Source organism: Myripristis murdjan, chromosome 16 (assembly GCF_902150065.1).
Source record: "Myripristis murdjan chromosome 16, fMyrMur1.1, whole genome shotgun sequence".
Classification (NCBI taxonomy): domain Eukaryota; kingdom Metazoa; phylum Chordata; class Actinopteri; order Holocentriformes; family Holocentridae; genus Myripristis; species Myripristis murdjan.
In genome coordinates this window covers 7,254,647-7,269,268 of record NC_043995.1, presented here as the reverse complement: position 1 = coordinate 7,269,268, position 14,622 = coordinate 7,254,647, and the positions used below count along the sequence as shown (strand labels likewise).

Below are 14,622 nucleotides of genomic sequence, written 5' to 3'. Positions count from 1 at the left end.
GCCAAGTAGAATAATGCACATCTTTTTTTGACAGAACAGATACTTAATAACAGTTAACAGCACATCAATCAATCAGCTTGGTTCTTTTTTTGTTTTGTTTTGTTTTGTTTTTTGGGTTACTATGCACAATGCTACTTTAATGCTTGGAAAATATATTAAAAAAAATAAACCTCATTGTTTTGTTATTGTGTTTGCTGCTTTCAGAGGTAGAAGCACAAGAGTCGTTGGATGTAGTTAAACTAATGAATGAAGAAAGGAGTGAAAACTGATAGCGTCATTAAAACTTTCCACTCAATACACTGGAAACAGATACTGGGCAGCAGCAAAGTAACATTTATTCTTTGTTACCTTTCTCATTAATTCCACACTTCCATACAGTACATATGAATCACATTTTACATCATATTAATGAATAAATTAAATTGCACAAGTGTTATTTTAATTTCATGCACCAGCCATTCAGTCAATATTACATTACTTAATTGACTGACTTCTTATATGTTCTCTGACACCAATATGCATTTATTAACATATACCATGAGTGCATTCAGTTGCCCGTTGAGATCATTAAGCATACTTCACTTTCAGTGTTAGAGGATGACTGAGGTGCTTTCACTGTGAAGGAGCTGAGTAAATGATTGATGAAGACGTAACTCTGTGCGGTGACTCATGTCCAGGTAGGCCTCAAAATGTCCATCTTGTCACAAGTTCAGGTAAGGTAATACAGCATAACTATGACAAGCACTACATAGGAAACTTTATAATATATGATTACCCATGTTTTATATCATATAATGCACATATTTTCCCAATCTGCTAAGCTCTGAAGCAGTTCTACAGGTTGGGAAACCTTCCAGCAATCAGTCTACATCGATTTTATGGATGATCTGGGAATTCTTGGCAGTGAAATTATGCAGATGTCAAATTATACAAGGAATCCAAACATCTCACTCAGAAGAAAAGGGAGCTTCAACATCATCCATCTTTTTTCTTGTCAGTAGAAGAGTGATTTGGTCCATAAATCACAATAGCTGTATTAATCTCCCGTTGTTTTCAGTGCCAGGGCTTAACTCATTCCTACTGTAAAAACAAAATCGAATCGAAAATCGCTTACCACCAAAACCCTTACTGTTTTTCTTTATCGATTTCTCATCAGTTTAAAATACTGTCACAACCTGATAAATAGGCATGCTTCCTTGTGAGCACGGTGCACAATCCGACACGGCCTCTCGAAGGAGACGGAGCCGTGGGTTTTGAGCCAACTCACAACCTCCAACAAACTCACTGGATCCAAACCGACTGATCAGTTGGCCTCTCCTTTAGAGTTGAGGAGTTGAATCAACTGGTCTGCCTGCAAAGGTTTGACAGACAAGGACAAAACAGGAATTACACCCACAGTAGCAGGCTAATCATTGTCTTTGGACAGCTGGATTGAAAATTCAGTTTAAGCTTCTAATTATGGTGGTTTAGTTGCACTAGCAGACTTTTTGTCATGAGTAGCGCAGGTGTTGCAAATGATATTAACTAAGGTTCAGTTCCATTTGGGTCCTAGTAATTAACATAATAATTAGTAGCACATGTGTTTAACAAGCTACGTCATTTCAATATGGCTGGTCAAATCAACAGCACTGTTTATAATTTTTGAGTCCAATTCTGCCAGTTCTGTACCCTCTGTACACCATGCATATTAAGAGAGCATAATTCAAATTCTATTTGTGTATTTGAAAGTATAACTCATGATTGGGCAGGCAGGTGAGAACAATGCCATTTGACCAACCACAAAGAGACTGTGTGGAAATATGGAATATGGAATACAGATGAGGTGAAATGCCTCCAAAATATATGAGCCAAGGAGCATATTTCCCAAGTAGCTGAAAGGCATGAAAACCAGTGAAGGCAAACAGTGCCAACAAATCTGTCTTGCTAAGCTAAAGTTACCAGGACTGGAAAATAATATTTTTTGACCCCCACTGCCAAAATGTCCAACCTGTCATCATGACAGGTTGCAAAAATTCTATTAAAAAAACTGAGCATTCATGACTTTGGTTCACAAATCCTGTGACGAATAAGCTTTATCACTATAGTTCAGGGCCAAAATATGAAATGTAGGTACAGTTAGGCCTAAGTGTTTGGGAGCTGACTTGTGTATCACTGGTCAGCGTGTTCAGTCATGGTTCACAAAGTGGAGCTTGAGTGCTAACAGACATCCACACTTAATTGCAAGTTATGCACAAGAGCATTTTAGTACTGGAACATAGAGTAAGCAGACTGTGAATGAGCCACTTACTGTGATGAACCAGTAAGAGTTGAGTCTGTAGAAGAGGCGGGACATGAAGCCCATCTGACTGGCTGGGGCCAGGACATGGAGGTGCAGGTGGGTGACAGAACAGAATGGAGGCCAGTGGAAACCAAACCTGCGGACAGGAAGGAAAAGGCCTCAGTCCACACAGGCTTACTGCTTTACAGGAAAATGCAGTGAGAAGGCAGTATGGCAAAGACATTTACTCAATTAACATTTTATTAAACCTGCTCTTATTGTGATGGCCCACTGGCACATGCCGATATACAATAATGTACACATTCACTAGGCAACATAAGAAAACTACTTGGATTATGTAAAACATGCCATATTTATCTTTGTTAGGGATACACTATCCGATATGCAGGTATTCACTTAAAGCCTTTATAGGCTGATACCCATATTATCTGATATTATCATGAATTCCTATTCATGTAAGTACATTGATTCATGGTTTAACAGCATGAGTCAACGGAGATTTAGAGGATCATCTATTAAATTATCCAAGAGAGGCACTACTTTAACATTCAGTGAATACAAGTCATGGTTTACATTATAGTAGAGTGGATACCATGGCAATGTGTGCATTAAGTTGGATAATGAGTATCAGTAATTGGCACCACTGAGGACTTTAACACTGTTCCTCTGTCTAGTTGGAGTTAATGTTGTTAGTTAATTAAAGTGCTTCAAATTGGAATGAGTGTTTCAGTCATTAACAACAAGATTAATCACTGTTCAGGGATGCTAAAATATTAATAATGCTTTTCTTAACCACTAGTGTGTATTCACTATTGCTTGTTGACATCACCGATTCGTGCTGTCTTGTTTTGATAGATGTGGTCACTCAAATCTTGGTTCAATTTTCTTTACAGTATTGGATTCTGCTTCAGTGTTATTCATGCATTCATTTATTGGTTTCCTTTCTTTGCAAGACTTGGGTAACCCACCTGACATCGCTGAGATCTGTAATGTTGTTTTTATGCAGGATCTCCTTCCCTGTCTCAACCATCCGCTCCACTGGGTATCCAAACAGAAGCACAACAAGGTTCTTGTTGAGATGGTTGTGTTTTTACAGTAAAACAAAGACTTTTAAACATTGATGTGCTGAAAGTTGTTAGGTTAGCAGCTGATACATAGTGTACAGTTTTGAATGGGACTGGTTGACAAAGCATGAAAAATTATCTGGGATGTATGAGTCACAGAGCAGTCATTTCCACAAGCATCATTAATAAAATATGTGGACCAAGCCCTACCTAAAGGCACATGGTCTTTGTTGAGGGACTTGCAGTTCCCAACATGCTTGGTTGGGACCACCAGGTAGTGGTGTGGAGCTCCAGGCTTGATGTCCCTGAAGCATGAGATCTCCTCATCCTGTCATGGAGATAAAACACAACTTTAAAGTCAATTTCAGTGGCGTCTGAGCCTATAAAGGTTTACTGTTATTGTAAACATAAAATACAGGTGTACACAGGCCTTGCCAGACTTCTCTTCAGCTGTAATCAGCACAGCTATAACACTGGTAGCCAAAGTGGGGTCCTGGGACCTCCAGCTGTCCTTGACAGATTGTCAGGAGAAGCCCAACTAAATTAAATGTAGCTTAATTGCCATATTTAAAACGTCTAATGTTACCCTGACTACAGGCTAATGTCACAGCATGGGCAGTTCTATGCTAACACACAGCTAAAAACGACAAGATGGGCTTCCCTGTGCCATCATTTTAGATATAAAATAGGAGTTAATCGCTGAAATTGTACCTTAATTCAACTTTTAAGAAGACACATCTCTATTTAATGAGTGGGTGTCTACAGCAGCGGGCTAACGTAAGCTAGCCGGCTTAGCACTCAGTGATATTTTATGATGACAATATGCTCACACAGTGAAGAAGCTCCGTCTCCATTTCTTTGTTTACAATCTTGCAGAAAATGCACTTTTTGTCATAACCGTCAAGCGGGCCGGTGTTTGGTTTGGAAAGATCGACTTGTGCAGGTTGTGTGGTAGCCTGCTCGACCCCTGCCATTGTTGTGGCGTGAACTGTCAAATAAAATGAAGACCAGCTGAGTCGAGCGAGGAGCTCACCGAGCACCGGGGGAAATCAGAAGCTTGTAGTAAGCGACGGTGGCCACTAGAGGGCGATTTGTCTCCAGCGTGCTGTGCTCACTTTACCAGCTGACTGTTAGCTGAAGCATACCAGATGTCCACCATGCTGGATGTTTCACAGACAGACTCCTGACACTGAGCTACAGGCCGTTTAGGACAATCCACACTGGCAGTGTCAAAGCTAAGCTGTCTATTTCCTTTGATCCTTTGTGCGTGGCTTTGTTTTAATATGGCGAATCACCTCATCAGTGCACTTCATGGAAAGACAGACTGTCCCTAATATTTTATTCACACACACAAGTGACATATACATCTTCCAGATTATGGCAGAACATTTATGTACATACATTTAGTGTATATGTATATGTTTTGTTATTAGCTTTTATTTTGGATTTGCCTCCACTCATTGTCATCAGTTGATTAGTTATTATTTTATGGTACATCCAACTTAGAGTATGTTTTCTTATGAATGACTATGATTTGTCTTTGTTGCCTTTCACTGATGATGATGATGATGATTTAGTTTTTTTCCCCACCAACTTATTTAGTTAGTATCTTTTCTCTATCTTTTACTCATATAACAGATGTTGAGCAATGCATATATATATATATATATATATATATATGTATATATATATATTTAAAACTCTGTCAACCAAATCAATTGACCTTTAAAGACATTAAAGATGGCCTCAGATATTGATTGATTGATTGATTGATTGATTCAAAATATTCAGCCACTGTGTAAAGTCTGCTCAAGAAATAATGGCTCATTTCCGTGTGGAAATGAGCAAATACATGTAAAGTTAACACATTTTCTCACCATTTGGAAGATGTACCTACTTTACCTCTAATAAAATGTTGTTGTTTTTTTCCACCATCCTCCAGCAATAAGGGGTCTGCCCCCCTCCCATATGTCCCATACTCCCACTTTTTTTTCCTCCCACTTGTTCCACCCACCCTTAACACCCATGGCCTGTTGGCAAACTAAACATGGTATGTAATAATATGTAATATGTAATAATATTAGTAAAAACAGCATTAACATTGCCAGCAAAACAAAACATATGATCCTCTGTGACCAAAGGAGTAATATTGTATAATATACTTCTGAACCTTTTCTCATCTGATTTGTGTACTTGATCTCAGTTTCCAGAAACTCTAACTGGTTTCGATTCACCATTTCCTGTTTCACTGTGATGTACAGAGACTGCACAATGTGTAAAATCCCTTTGCACACACACCACGGGGAAAACCACTAAGCTTTCAAATCAGAAGACGCTCACTGTTGTTGACTTACAAAAATCAGGTGATGAATATGTATCTAAATATAAAATAAAATAAAACCTTAAGTCTGGAGCAGTTGCAGATTTGCTGTTTGCTGCCACCTCCATATCAACAAGCTCTTTGGAAAGCTTGCACAAGAGAAGGTACAGACAACAACATTTGGAACAGTGTGGTGTGGCAGCCCAGTCACCAAGAAAAAATGTTGGCATTTCATATTTCTACAAACCAAGGATATATTGAAATGTCATGCTGTCAAGTTTCGTGACATATTATGAAATGAGTGACAAACACCATATTGGGATGTAGGTCGGCTGGTGGACGGCACGGCACAGTCAACAGGACTTTACTCCTGCTGACTGGGGTTCAAGTCCTGTGTCAATAATAATGCTCACTAGCTGTTATTAGGGAATGTAAACGCTTTATAATGTTAACCACAACCTTTTCCAAACTTAACCGTGACAACAAACATTTTCCTAACCTTAACCATGATGACAAACCTTTTCCTAACCTTAACAACAAACATTTTCCTAACCTTAACCATGACCTTTTCCTAACCCCAATCAAGTGTTTTTGGTGGCTAACAAATGATGATGACACCAAAACTGAGCTTTTTGTTCACGTGTTGTCATCAAACACTCTCGTATTCAATGACAAAAGATGACTGGATACCACAAAGAGTAAAATTTGGTGATGATTCATTGATGGTTTGGCACTGTTTATAGTGCTGGTGGTCCAGAGGTTCTTGTTAAGACTGATGGCAGTAATAAATTCTCACTTAGTGTTGATAGCCTGTTCAAGGAAGGTCTCAACAAATATTAACAAGAGAAGAAACATTCATTTTGAAACCTATGCTTTGTAGAAACATTTTTTTTACTATTATAAATATATAAAACTTTTGTGTTTGACAGATTCCCGAGTCACACTGAAACACACACTGTTAAACACACGCTGTTAAAGGCCATTACTCATGGCTGTTTTTGCACTGTGACCAAGTCTGGATTTTCTGTGCTGATCTGTGCTTTCACTGTTCAGAGGGGATTGATTCAAACAGTCTGTTGTTCATTTTTCAGATGCCAGAGGTTGCAAGAAAGGTGCCACAAACTTTGGTCTGAGAGACAAGAGGTTTCTGTTAATACAATATGTCAACTCACTGCTGATGTTTTTTTTTTTTTTACAGCATTTGAGTACACAAGAAATTATTTCATGTCTACCTCTACATATGTGAATAATGAAATGGGAAAATTGTCATTGGAATTGCTTTGCTTATTCTTATTTGTGTCTACTGGCCTTATAATATTTTCTCAGTATATACTGCTCGAGGTGATGTATCAGTACAACACTGATGTTGTTAGCTAGAAACTGAACAACTTTTAACCTGTATTTATGGTCTACTCCTGTTTTGGTTTTGGTAAACGTCTTTTTCAATATAAAAATATAAAACTGCTTAAAATGTCATCTGAATTAACTCATGACTTCTCATCATGAAGAATATGCATATTTCACTCAGACTGTCATCAGGAAGAACAAGGTTTTAATGACCAACTAAATGGCCTTGGCAGTGCCAGCACCCCATGGCACATATTCAGACACAGACATAAGGACTTTAAACCAAACACAGACAAACAATTAGAAAAAAAAACACACATGCTACATATCTGCATTGCTTTCCAAGATTCATTTTCTTAAAAAGATTTAAATATGTAGATAGTAAAAAGGGACAGAGAAACAACATTGAAAAACAATTGAACAATATTTTTCCATTTTTAGTCTTTTCTATCAACTTAGAAAAGGAAATGAGAAACATTACAACAAAGGTAAAATCACCATAAGAATATCTGCACATCTATGCAACTAAGTGGGCAGATGTTTCAGTGTCAGAAAACAGGTCACAGTTAAGAGCTGGGGGTCCCTTCTTTTCACAAACTGTACAGTCACACATCACAGAGAACATCTTGTTTCTAGTGCAAGTCGTTACACTTATTTCTGAACCTGAGTGGTTAGGTCTTCACCTGCACGTGTAGCTTTCAAACACAGATGGATGTACCTACATGTTATAAGACAAGACTCAAAAAATAGAGTCCAGGGTTTGTGCTCTAAATGACTTTCTGTCTTAATTTTATTACTCTTTACTGTTTGTGCTTTGCATGTTTCATGAACCCTGGGTCCGTAAAACCAAATAAAAGGCACACACACAAACATACATGCTCGCAGACACATGTACACACACACACATTTCAAAAACTACGTAGTTGCCCATCAGAACAAAAAGAAAAATATATATGTATATATGTATATATATATCTATATATCTATATATCTGTATCTATATATACATACACACATTCAAAATTCCTGATGTTGATGCATGCTGTTCAGTGAATAGTGTTAATATGGACTTTGTATTATAATGCTCTCCACAGCCGAGGGGAGGAGATGGAGGGCTTAAAGCTTTGAGGCCAGTTACGCGCTGTACTGAGCTTAGTGCAGGGCCACTGATGAAAAGCAGGAAGCTTACAGCAGCATACAGCAGAACCCTGAATCTTAGCATTTCTCTCTAGCCACTTCTCCTTGAGTAGAACCAGGTGAAAAACACAGATCAGACCAGCACAAACACAAGTAAACTGGTATTGGAGGGCACAGTCCAGCCTGAGAACTGCTGGAGCGGGCTTGACTGGGCCATGTGCACAGCTGATAACTTCTGTTTTGACAGCTCAAAACTGGGGGTAAACCAGTCTAGGCCACATACAGTACAAGCCTATCTCCAGACAGGACACTGCGCTTCACTCTGTAATTTTTCCTCATCTTTCAGTGGTTGTTCCTCAGTTCTGGATGGTCCAGACTTCGAGATCTTGCACAAGGAAGTCTTGATGCGTGGAGAGAGGCGCGTTGTGGAAGGTGGGACAGGAATAACTGGAGCCGTGGTACAGGTCACCGTCCAGCCACAAACCAAAGCATCCCCTACAAGCCAACAATAAAAAAGCACTTTACATTTGAGTTCCATTAAAGTCTACAGTGTCAGATAAGTGATATTGTAATCGACAGTATTTCAAGGCAATCATTTTATGGTGTTATGTTTCATTATTTTATAGCACAGATAGACAGGGATGGGGATGCTGCTGTCTTTCTCTTCTGTTAGCATGCATTTCTCTGAGAATGTCCTATACATTTTACTGTAACAGGCAATAAACCCATAACTTACCCTCCTCCACCAATCTGCAGAGACCCCAAGTGGCCCCTCACAAAGTAGTAGTTCTCTCCACTCCACCTGTACACCTGGGTAAACATCAAGGGCAAGACATTAAAACAAAACTGCACTCAAACGTATTTCACATATTTCGAATATGCTGATGAGTGATTAAAAATAAGCTGTAATGTTTGATAGCATGAATTGATTGATATGCATTCTATCTATCTAATGGAGTTAGATCAAAACAGTGTTTGACTTGTTTGTTTTTTTTTTTTTTGTCCGTTGCAGAGTTTCTGTGAACTTCCTCCTTTGAGTATTTGTTTTGTAACGGTTCACAAACTGAGAATGTAAATGAGAAAATGACTCATCCTGGCTAGCAGTTAGATGCCATTTAGCATCCAGATAATTATAATACTACTAAATAATAATAATAATAATACAAAACTATAATTTAAGAAAGCACGCTCTACTCCATACCTTGAAATCTGGGCTGAAGCTGTACAGGAAAGTCTCTCCTGTGCCGTAGCAGCAGTCACTGACTCTGAATGGATCAGAGGAAAAAGCTCCAAACACCTGAGAGACAGAAAGACCCGGTCAGACCTACTGATTCAACCTTGATCAAGGTATCGGTTTTCCTGTGGCGTTTACACTGGACTGGATTATGGAGAGAAATAAAAAGGGAGTATTTTATTTCAAATGCAAACCTTGTTGTGCATGTCTTTGATGACCAGCAGCACAGGGTTGTCGAAAGCAGCCATATTCCTGTACAGAGTCTTCAGGCTGGTCCCATGGACCGCGGTGCTGTAGACCAGCTGCCATGGATAGCCCTTGGTCCTGGCTGGCATGTGGGCAGCTAGCTGTTGGTTCAAGAGAAATGAATCAAAAGTTAACAGTGAGTCTTCAAAACATCAAAATGGTTAATTGGTTTCTCAGCATGTGTTTGTCTTTTTGAAATTTCATAAGTCTCAAAGCAACTTTATTAGCCACTGGCCATGTTGTTAGCCATAACTTTTGACTGTACTTATTGGAAAAAAAAATGTCCACTCAAATTGACTCAAAATGTCTGTGCGGTGGCAACTCACACTCTCCAGGTGATTGTCATCCAGCAGCTGGCTGTGGTCACTGAGAACAGGAAGAAGGTCCTCAGCTTCCTCCTGGTACTCAGGCTCTTCTGCTTCAGAGCCCTCGGAGCTGCACAGACTCTGTCGACGCTTGGAGTCCTTGACTGTGATTATCTGCAATGACATAAAACAAACGTGTTACAAAACACGTATTGAGAAGCAAGTGCATCTTCTCATTCTAGTTTTTAAGATCCATTCCAGTTGACTTAACGGTTCATACAGCACAGGATGTTGTTGTTGGCTGACTCTTGTCACAACAAATCTACACAACAAACATTTTTTTGGAGTATGTGGCAAGATCCTTGTCTTTAGGTCAGACGTGCAACATCATAGATGATAACTGGATAAATGGATGGATGACAAAGCACACTTACACTGTGTCAGCCCACAAGACATTTGATAGGTGTCTGTTACACCGTTGATAAGCCCCCCTAATACAATTTCAAACATAGTATTACTGTGTACAGATTTAAAGCTTGTGCTCCTACCTGAACATAAGGCTCCAAACTGGCAAAATAAAGCACCCTGATGTTGTCTGGCAGCAGCTTCATGGCTCCTGATTTCTCTGTCAAGCTCTTTGCTCTGCAGTGCCACATGTCTGATACCCAAACAAGCGCGCAACCACCCCTTTAATATGCTCAAGAAAACCACTTTCACTCTCACCATTTGAAATACCATTGGCCAACAGTAAAAGTAAGGTCTGATTGGCTGGCTCTGTGGCGACTGATCAGTTTCCTTTCTCTCTAAACAGGAAAATGAGGCAGCATGCCGGGGTATTCAGGGTGAGTTAGGGGAAGTGTGCCCATATATGGGGAGGGCAGGATTTCCCACAACCTCCGGGATAACTGCCAAGCACACTGGTGCTCGGGTTAAGTCAGAGATACTTTATGATTTTATCCCTCATTATCTTCAGACAATCAATACACAGAAGCCTTATGGACTTCAGTGATGAAAACCTGCAGCTGGAGAGCCTTATATGGCTGCTGAAAGAGGTTGAATCCCATTTGTGTGCTAATGTGCGTGTCTAGGTGTGTGTGTGTGTGTGTGTGTGTGTGTGTGTTAATGCAATCCTCACCTCCCATTTGTTAGCAGTGGGGCTGGCATGGTTGTTGAGCAGTTTGTTGATCACAGCCACCTTATTTTTCTCCACTACCAGGAAGCGGTTCTGGCTCTTCTCCCTGATGAGGTAGCGGGGCCGGCAGTGTTTCTTGCTGTCTTTGGTGTAGATGTCCGGCGACCACTGGACAAAGAAGGTGTAGAGGTGGTCGACCCTGTGGAGGCAAAGGGACAAAGTGCATTATTTGTTTATTGCACTGGATGTGCAGATATACAGGGGGTGTCAGATGAAATCGGGCAATCAGAAAACGTTTAGCTATGAGGTCAGCTCAGATATCTCTCACACAATATGTAGAAGAAAAACTGGGGTTGAATTTTGAATTGAAGCTATAAAAAAAGGTCTTCAAAACATAGAGTAAATAAAACTTTGATTCAACTTTTTTTTTTTTTTTTTTTTTTTTTTTTTTTTTTTGACATTTACGTCAGCTGCCTTTGGAATTTGTTTTCTGCAATTAAAAAACGGCCGGCCCAAGCTATTTTTCCTCACCAGACAGAAAACACATTAATGAATGAACAATTGCAGGTTCCTGTACAGTCAAGCCTGGGCATGAAGAGCGGGAAAGCAGAGCATGGTTTGAATAGTTTACAGTGAATCATGCAGGAAGACAGAAGTGGTCAGTGTTATCTTTCCACATTTCCTACAATGAGGAATGGTTTTCTGGGCAATCACAGAATTGCATAATTGTGCTTCCGAAAGCTGATTTACTCTAAAGTGACAGACTTATTCAGTAAATATACAGATGAGTGAGTTCAGGGCTGGACAAGCCAACTCCAATCTCTCTCTCTTTCTCTCTCGCTCTCTCTGTCTCTCTGTCTCTCACGCACACACGCACGAACGCACGCACAACTCCTACACAGACCTCAAACTGTAAATGAGTCAGTGCTCCACTGAATCTCTCAGAGAATCCTGAATGACGAAATATATCTCCCCCTCTGTTTTCAAAGATGCCAATCATTCTTCCGTACGTTTCACTTTTGGAAAAAAGGTTTGAAGATAACCCCCCCCACACACACAAACTCACACACCCCAGAAAAAAAAAAGAAAAAAGAAAACTCAGAGGACTGAATCCTATGTCTTAATTAGAGGAGACACAAAGGAATTAAAATAAGAGCAACCAAACTCTATATGCATACACTTTATTGCTCAAAATTGGAAATTAGTGGAAACAAACAAGGAAAAAACGAAAAATCTACAGTAATCCTGTCTCCACATTCAGAATCCAGTCCCATAATCTTCTCAGTCGTCTCATTCATTCCCTTCACTTACTCTCCAACACTGTAGGCAACTCCCATGGCTGGTTGGACGAAGACGAAGAGGAGGCGCTGGCTGGTGATAGAGCGGAGGAGGAGAGGGAGCAGAGAGGGCGGATGGATGGATGGTTTGGAGGCTCAGTGCTGCAGCAGCATGTCCACCCCGAGTCTCTGCCATCACCGGCCTTTTATACCCACGGCCCAATCTTTGAGATAAGCCCCTTTGGTGGTAAACCCTCCCTTTCTGCGTGTGCAGCAGCTCAACATGGCCTGCACGTATTCGAACAAGGATTTCACAATGGTGCTAGAAAGCTGGTGACACATTAACTTGACCTGCTGTGTGTCCCTGCTGTCCATGCGCTTGGCTGGAGTTCACAGAGTTACTGTGTCAAGGTAGAGGCTCGGTGCGAGGCGGTTTGCTGGAAAGATAAGGGCCTATCTATCGGCCTCTATGACTGTCTTTCTATGCGTCTTCCTGTCTGTCTTTGCTGTCTGTCTGTGTGTCTGCCCAGCAGGCTCTATTCACCTCATCCATTTCTCTCTCTCTCTCTCCCTCTCTCTCTGTCTGTCTGCCTCTACCATCGGAGGCCTCTATCTCCATAGTCTCCGCTCTATCAGGCTCAGTTTCAGGCTCAAGCCTAAATCTCAAGATTTAATCAGAGCAGCAAACCTGGATTTCAGTGTTGACTATTCATACATGATCAATTTTCAGTACAAGCTATTCAGACTTTATCAATTTCCGGTGTTGCTTCTTCAGGTGTTATCTCTCTACACTAATGCCCAAACAGAATGACAGAGTTGTCTGTTTCATCTATCTCGAGTCATTAGGATTAGGCTTGATAAACAAAAATAAACAGAGAGAGGCAGACTGTTTGAGCATGCTGTGCTCCTGAGACACTCATCTTCTGAGAGCTGCTTTGAGAAATGTTTTTCACTTATGATGACATATGTTTCCAGAATTACCCCTTTCACACTCCTGCGTGCATTGTTGTTAAATCAGTGAATAAAGCATATTCTAATAATTAAAGATGTAGATACAACACGGTTATGTAACCTTTACCAGTTACTCATGTAAGTAAGGTGCTACGCGGTGAAAAATCTTCATGCTAATATGTCATTTAGTCTGATATTCAGTGTTAACATCTTATCTTAACCTCTTCAACTTTGCTGCACCCTTAGGTGTGTTTGTCATTGCTGGGTGCAGAACTTTACTTCAAATGCTAGCAGAGATCCCAGTTTTTGCAAAGATACCGAATATGTCTTGAATTCCAGGTAAATATGTATGAAGTGATGCATATGACATGTAGATATTTTCTATGTGATCGAATGATGCAGCCATAAAACAATGACATCTTGGGTGTGAAATGTTTCTCTCAACGTAAGAAAAACATACCTTCGATGAGGTGTGGCAGCCAACACATACACAATATAGACGTGACACTGTCATACAATGTGGGGGAAATGTTTTTAAAACTTTCAAGGTATTCAAAGAGAAGTTTATGGGAAATTCAGAGCTGATAGGAAAAATCTGCAGTATGATATGACAGTCCTACTGTTTGCAATGAAGTTTTTCAGGATTTGTTTGTGGGAACAAGCATAAATTGTTGAAACAAGGCAGAATGGAGGAGATCAGCCCAAATGGCACTGTATTCGAGAAAAGCCTGGAAACAATTAGCACTGGAAACCAGTGGGATTATCTCATCCCACTGACTGATTTATTTTTTTTCACTTGTTTCAAGACAAACAAGATCTTAACCCTAAATATGAGACTAAATGACTAAATTACACGGATACTTTTTGCAGTGTACAGTTACAATGACAGTACAAGACAGAGGCTTGGCCACTTTACAAAATTATTACTTAAGATTTTGGCCCCAGCCATGAAACACAAGTTTGTTCATGTTCAGGTTTCGGGTTTGGAGATAACCACAGGGAGACTTTAGGTCAGTCAGAGGCCATAAGGTTCTTACACAAGAGATATAGGATTAAGGAAATCAATTTGAGACAGTGTCCAGTCTGACACACCGACAGGATCGATAGACCAATACACAGGCACACATACTGTATATACAGATGTACAAACTTCAACACAAACGCATACACGTGAAAACACACACACACACACACACACACACACACACACATGCAGCCCACCAGAGTGTATGTGTCAGTACGTTTGCTTACACACACACACACACACACACACAAGCAAGCTGAAACTGTTCAAGACTGAAAAATCACTTTTATGATGAATTATTTGTCTC

General features: G+C 40.1%; 2 protein-coding genes across 3 annotated transcripts; both read right to left on the bottom strand.

Annotated features, from left to right (window-relative positions):
- Positions 1 to 312: 312 nt before the first annotated feature.
- On the bottom strand, positions 313 to 4,371 carry hint3 (histidine triad nucleotide binding protein 3). Its single transcript, XM_030072262.1, has 5 exons — positions 4,173 to 4,371; positions 3,553 to 3,670; positions 3,247 to 3,316; positions 2,288 to 2,414; positions 313 to 1,351 (listed from the first exon to the last, which is right to left on the bottom strand). Exons 1-5 carry the CDS (start codon positions 4,314 to 4,316, stop codon positions 1,304 to 1,306), a joined length of 507 nt encoding a protein of 168 aa, XP_029928122.1. The 5' UTR covers positions 4,317 to 4,371; the 3' UTR covers positions 313 to 1,303.
- Positions 4,372 to 7,992: 3,621 nt separating this feature from the next.
- On the bottom strand, positions 7,993 to 12,400 carry ncoa7a (nuclear receptor coactivator 7a). Of its 2 annotated transcripts, XM_030072258.1 has the most exons (7): positions 12,375 to 12,400; positions 11,067 to 11,262; positions 9,953 to 10,105; positions 9,575 to 9,727; positions 9,348 to 9,443; positions 8,883 to 8,956; positions 7,993 to 8,641 (listed from the first exon to the last, which is right to left on the bottom strand). In XM_030072258.1, the coding sequence occupies exons 1-7, from the start codon at positions 12,398 to 12,400 to the stop codon at positions 8,503 to 8,505; spliced, it is 837 nt and encodes a 278-aa protein (XP_029928118.1). In that variant the 3' UTR covers positions 7,993 to 8,502. The 2 variants fall into 2 exon arrangements, with proteins under 2 accessions (XP_029928118.1, XP_029928119.1); XM_030072259.1 differs by lacking the exons at positions 11,067 to 11,262; positions 12,375 to 12,400 and adding an exon at positions 10,480 to 10,581.
- Between the last annotated feature and the right edge of the window lie 2,222 nt (positions 12,401 to 14,622).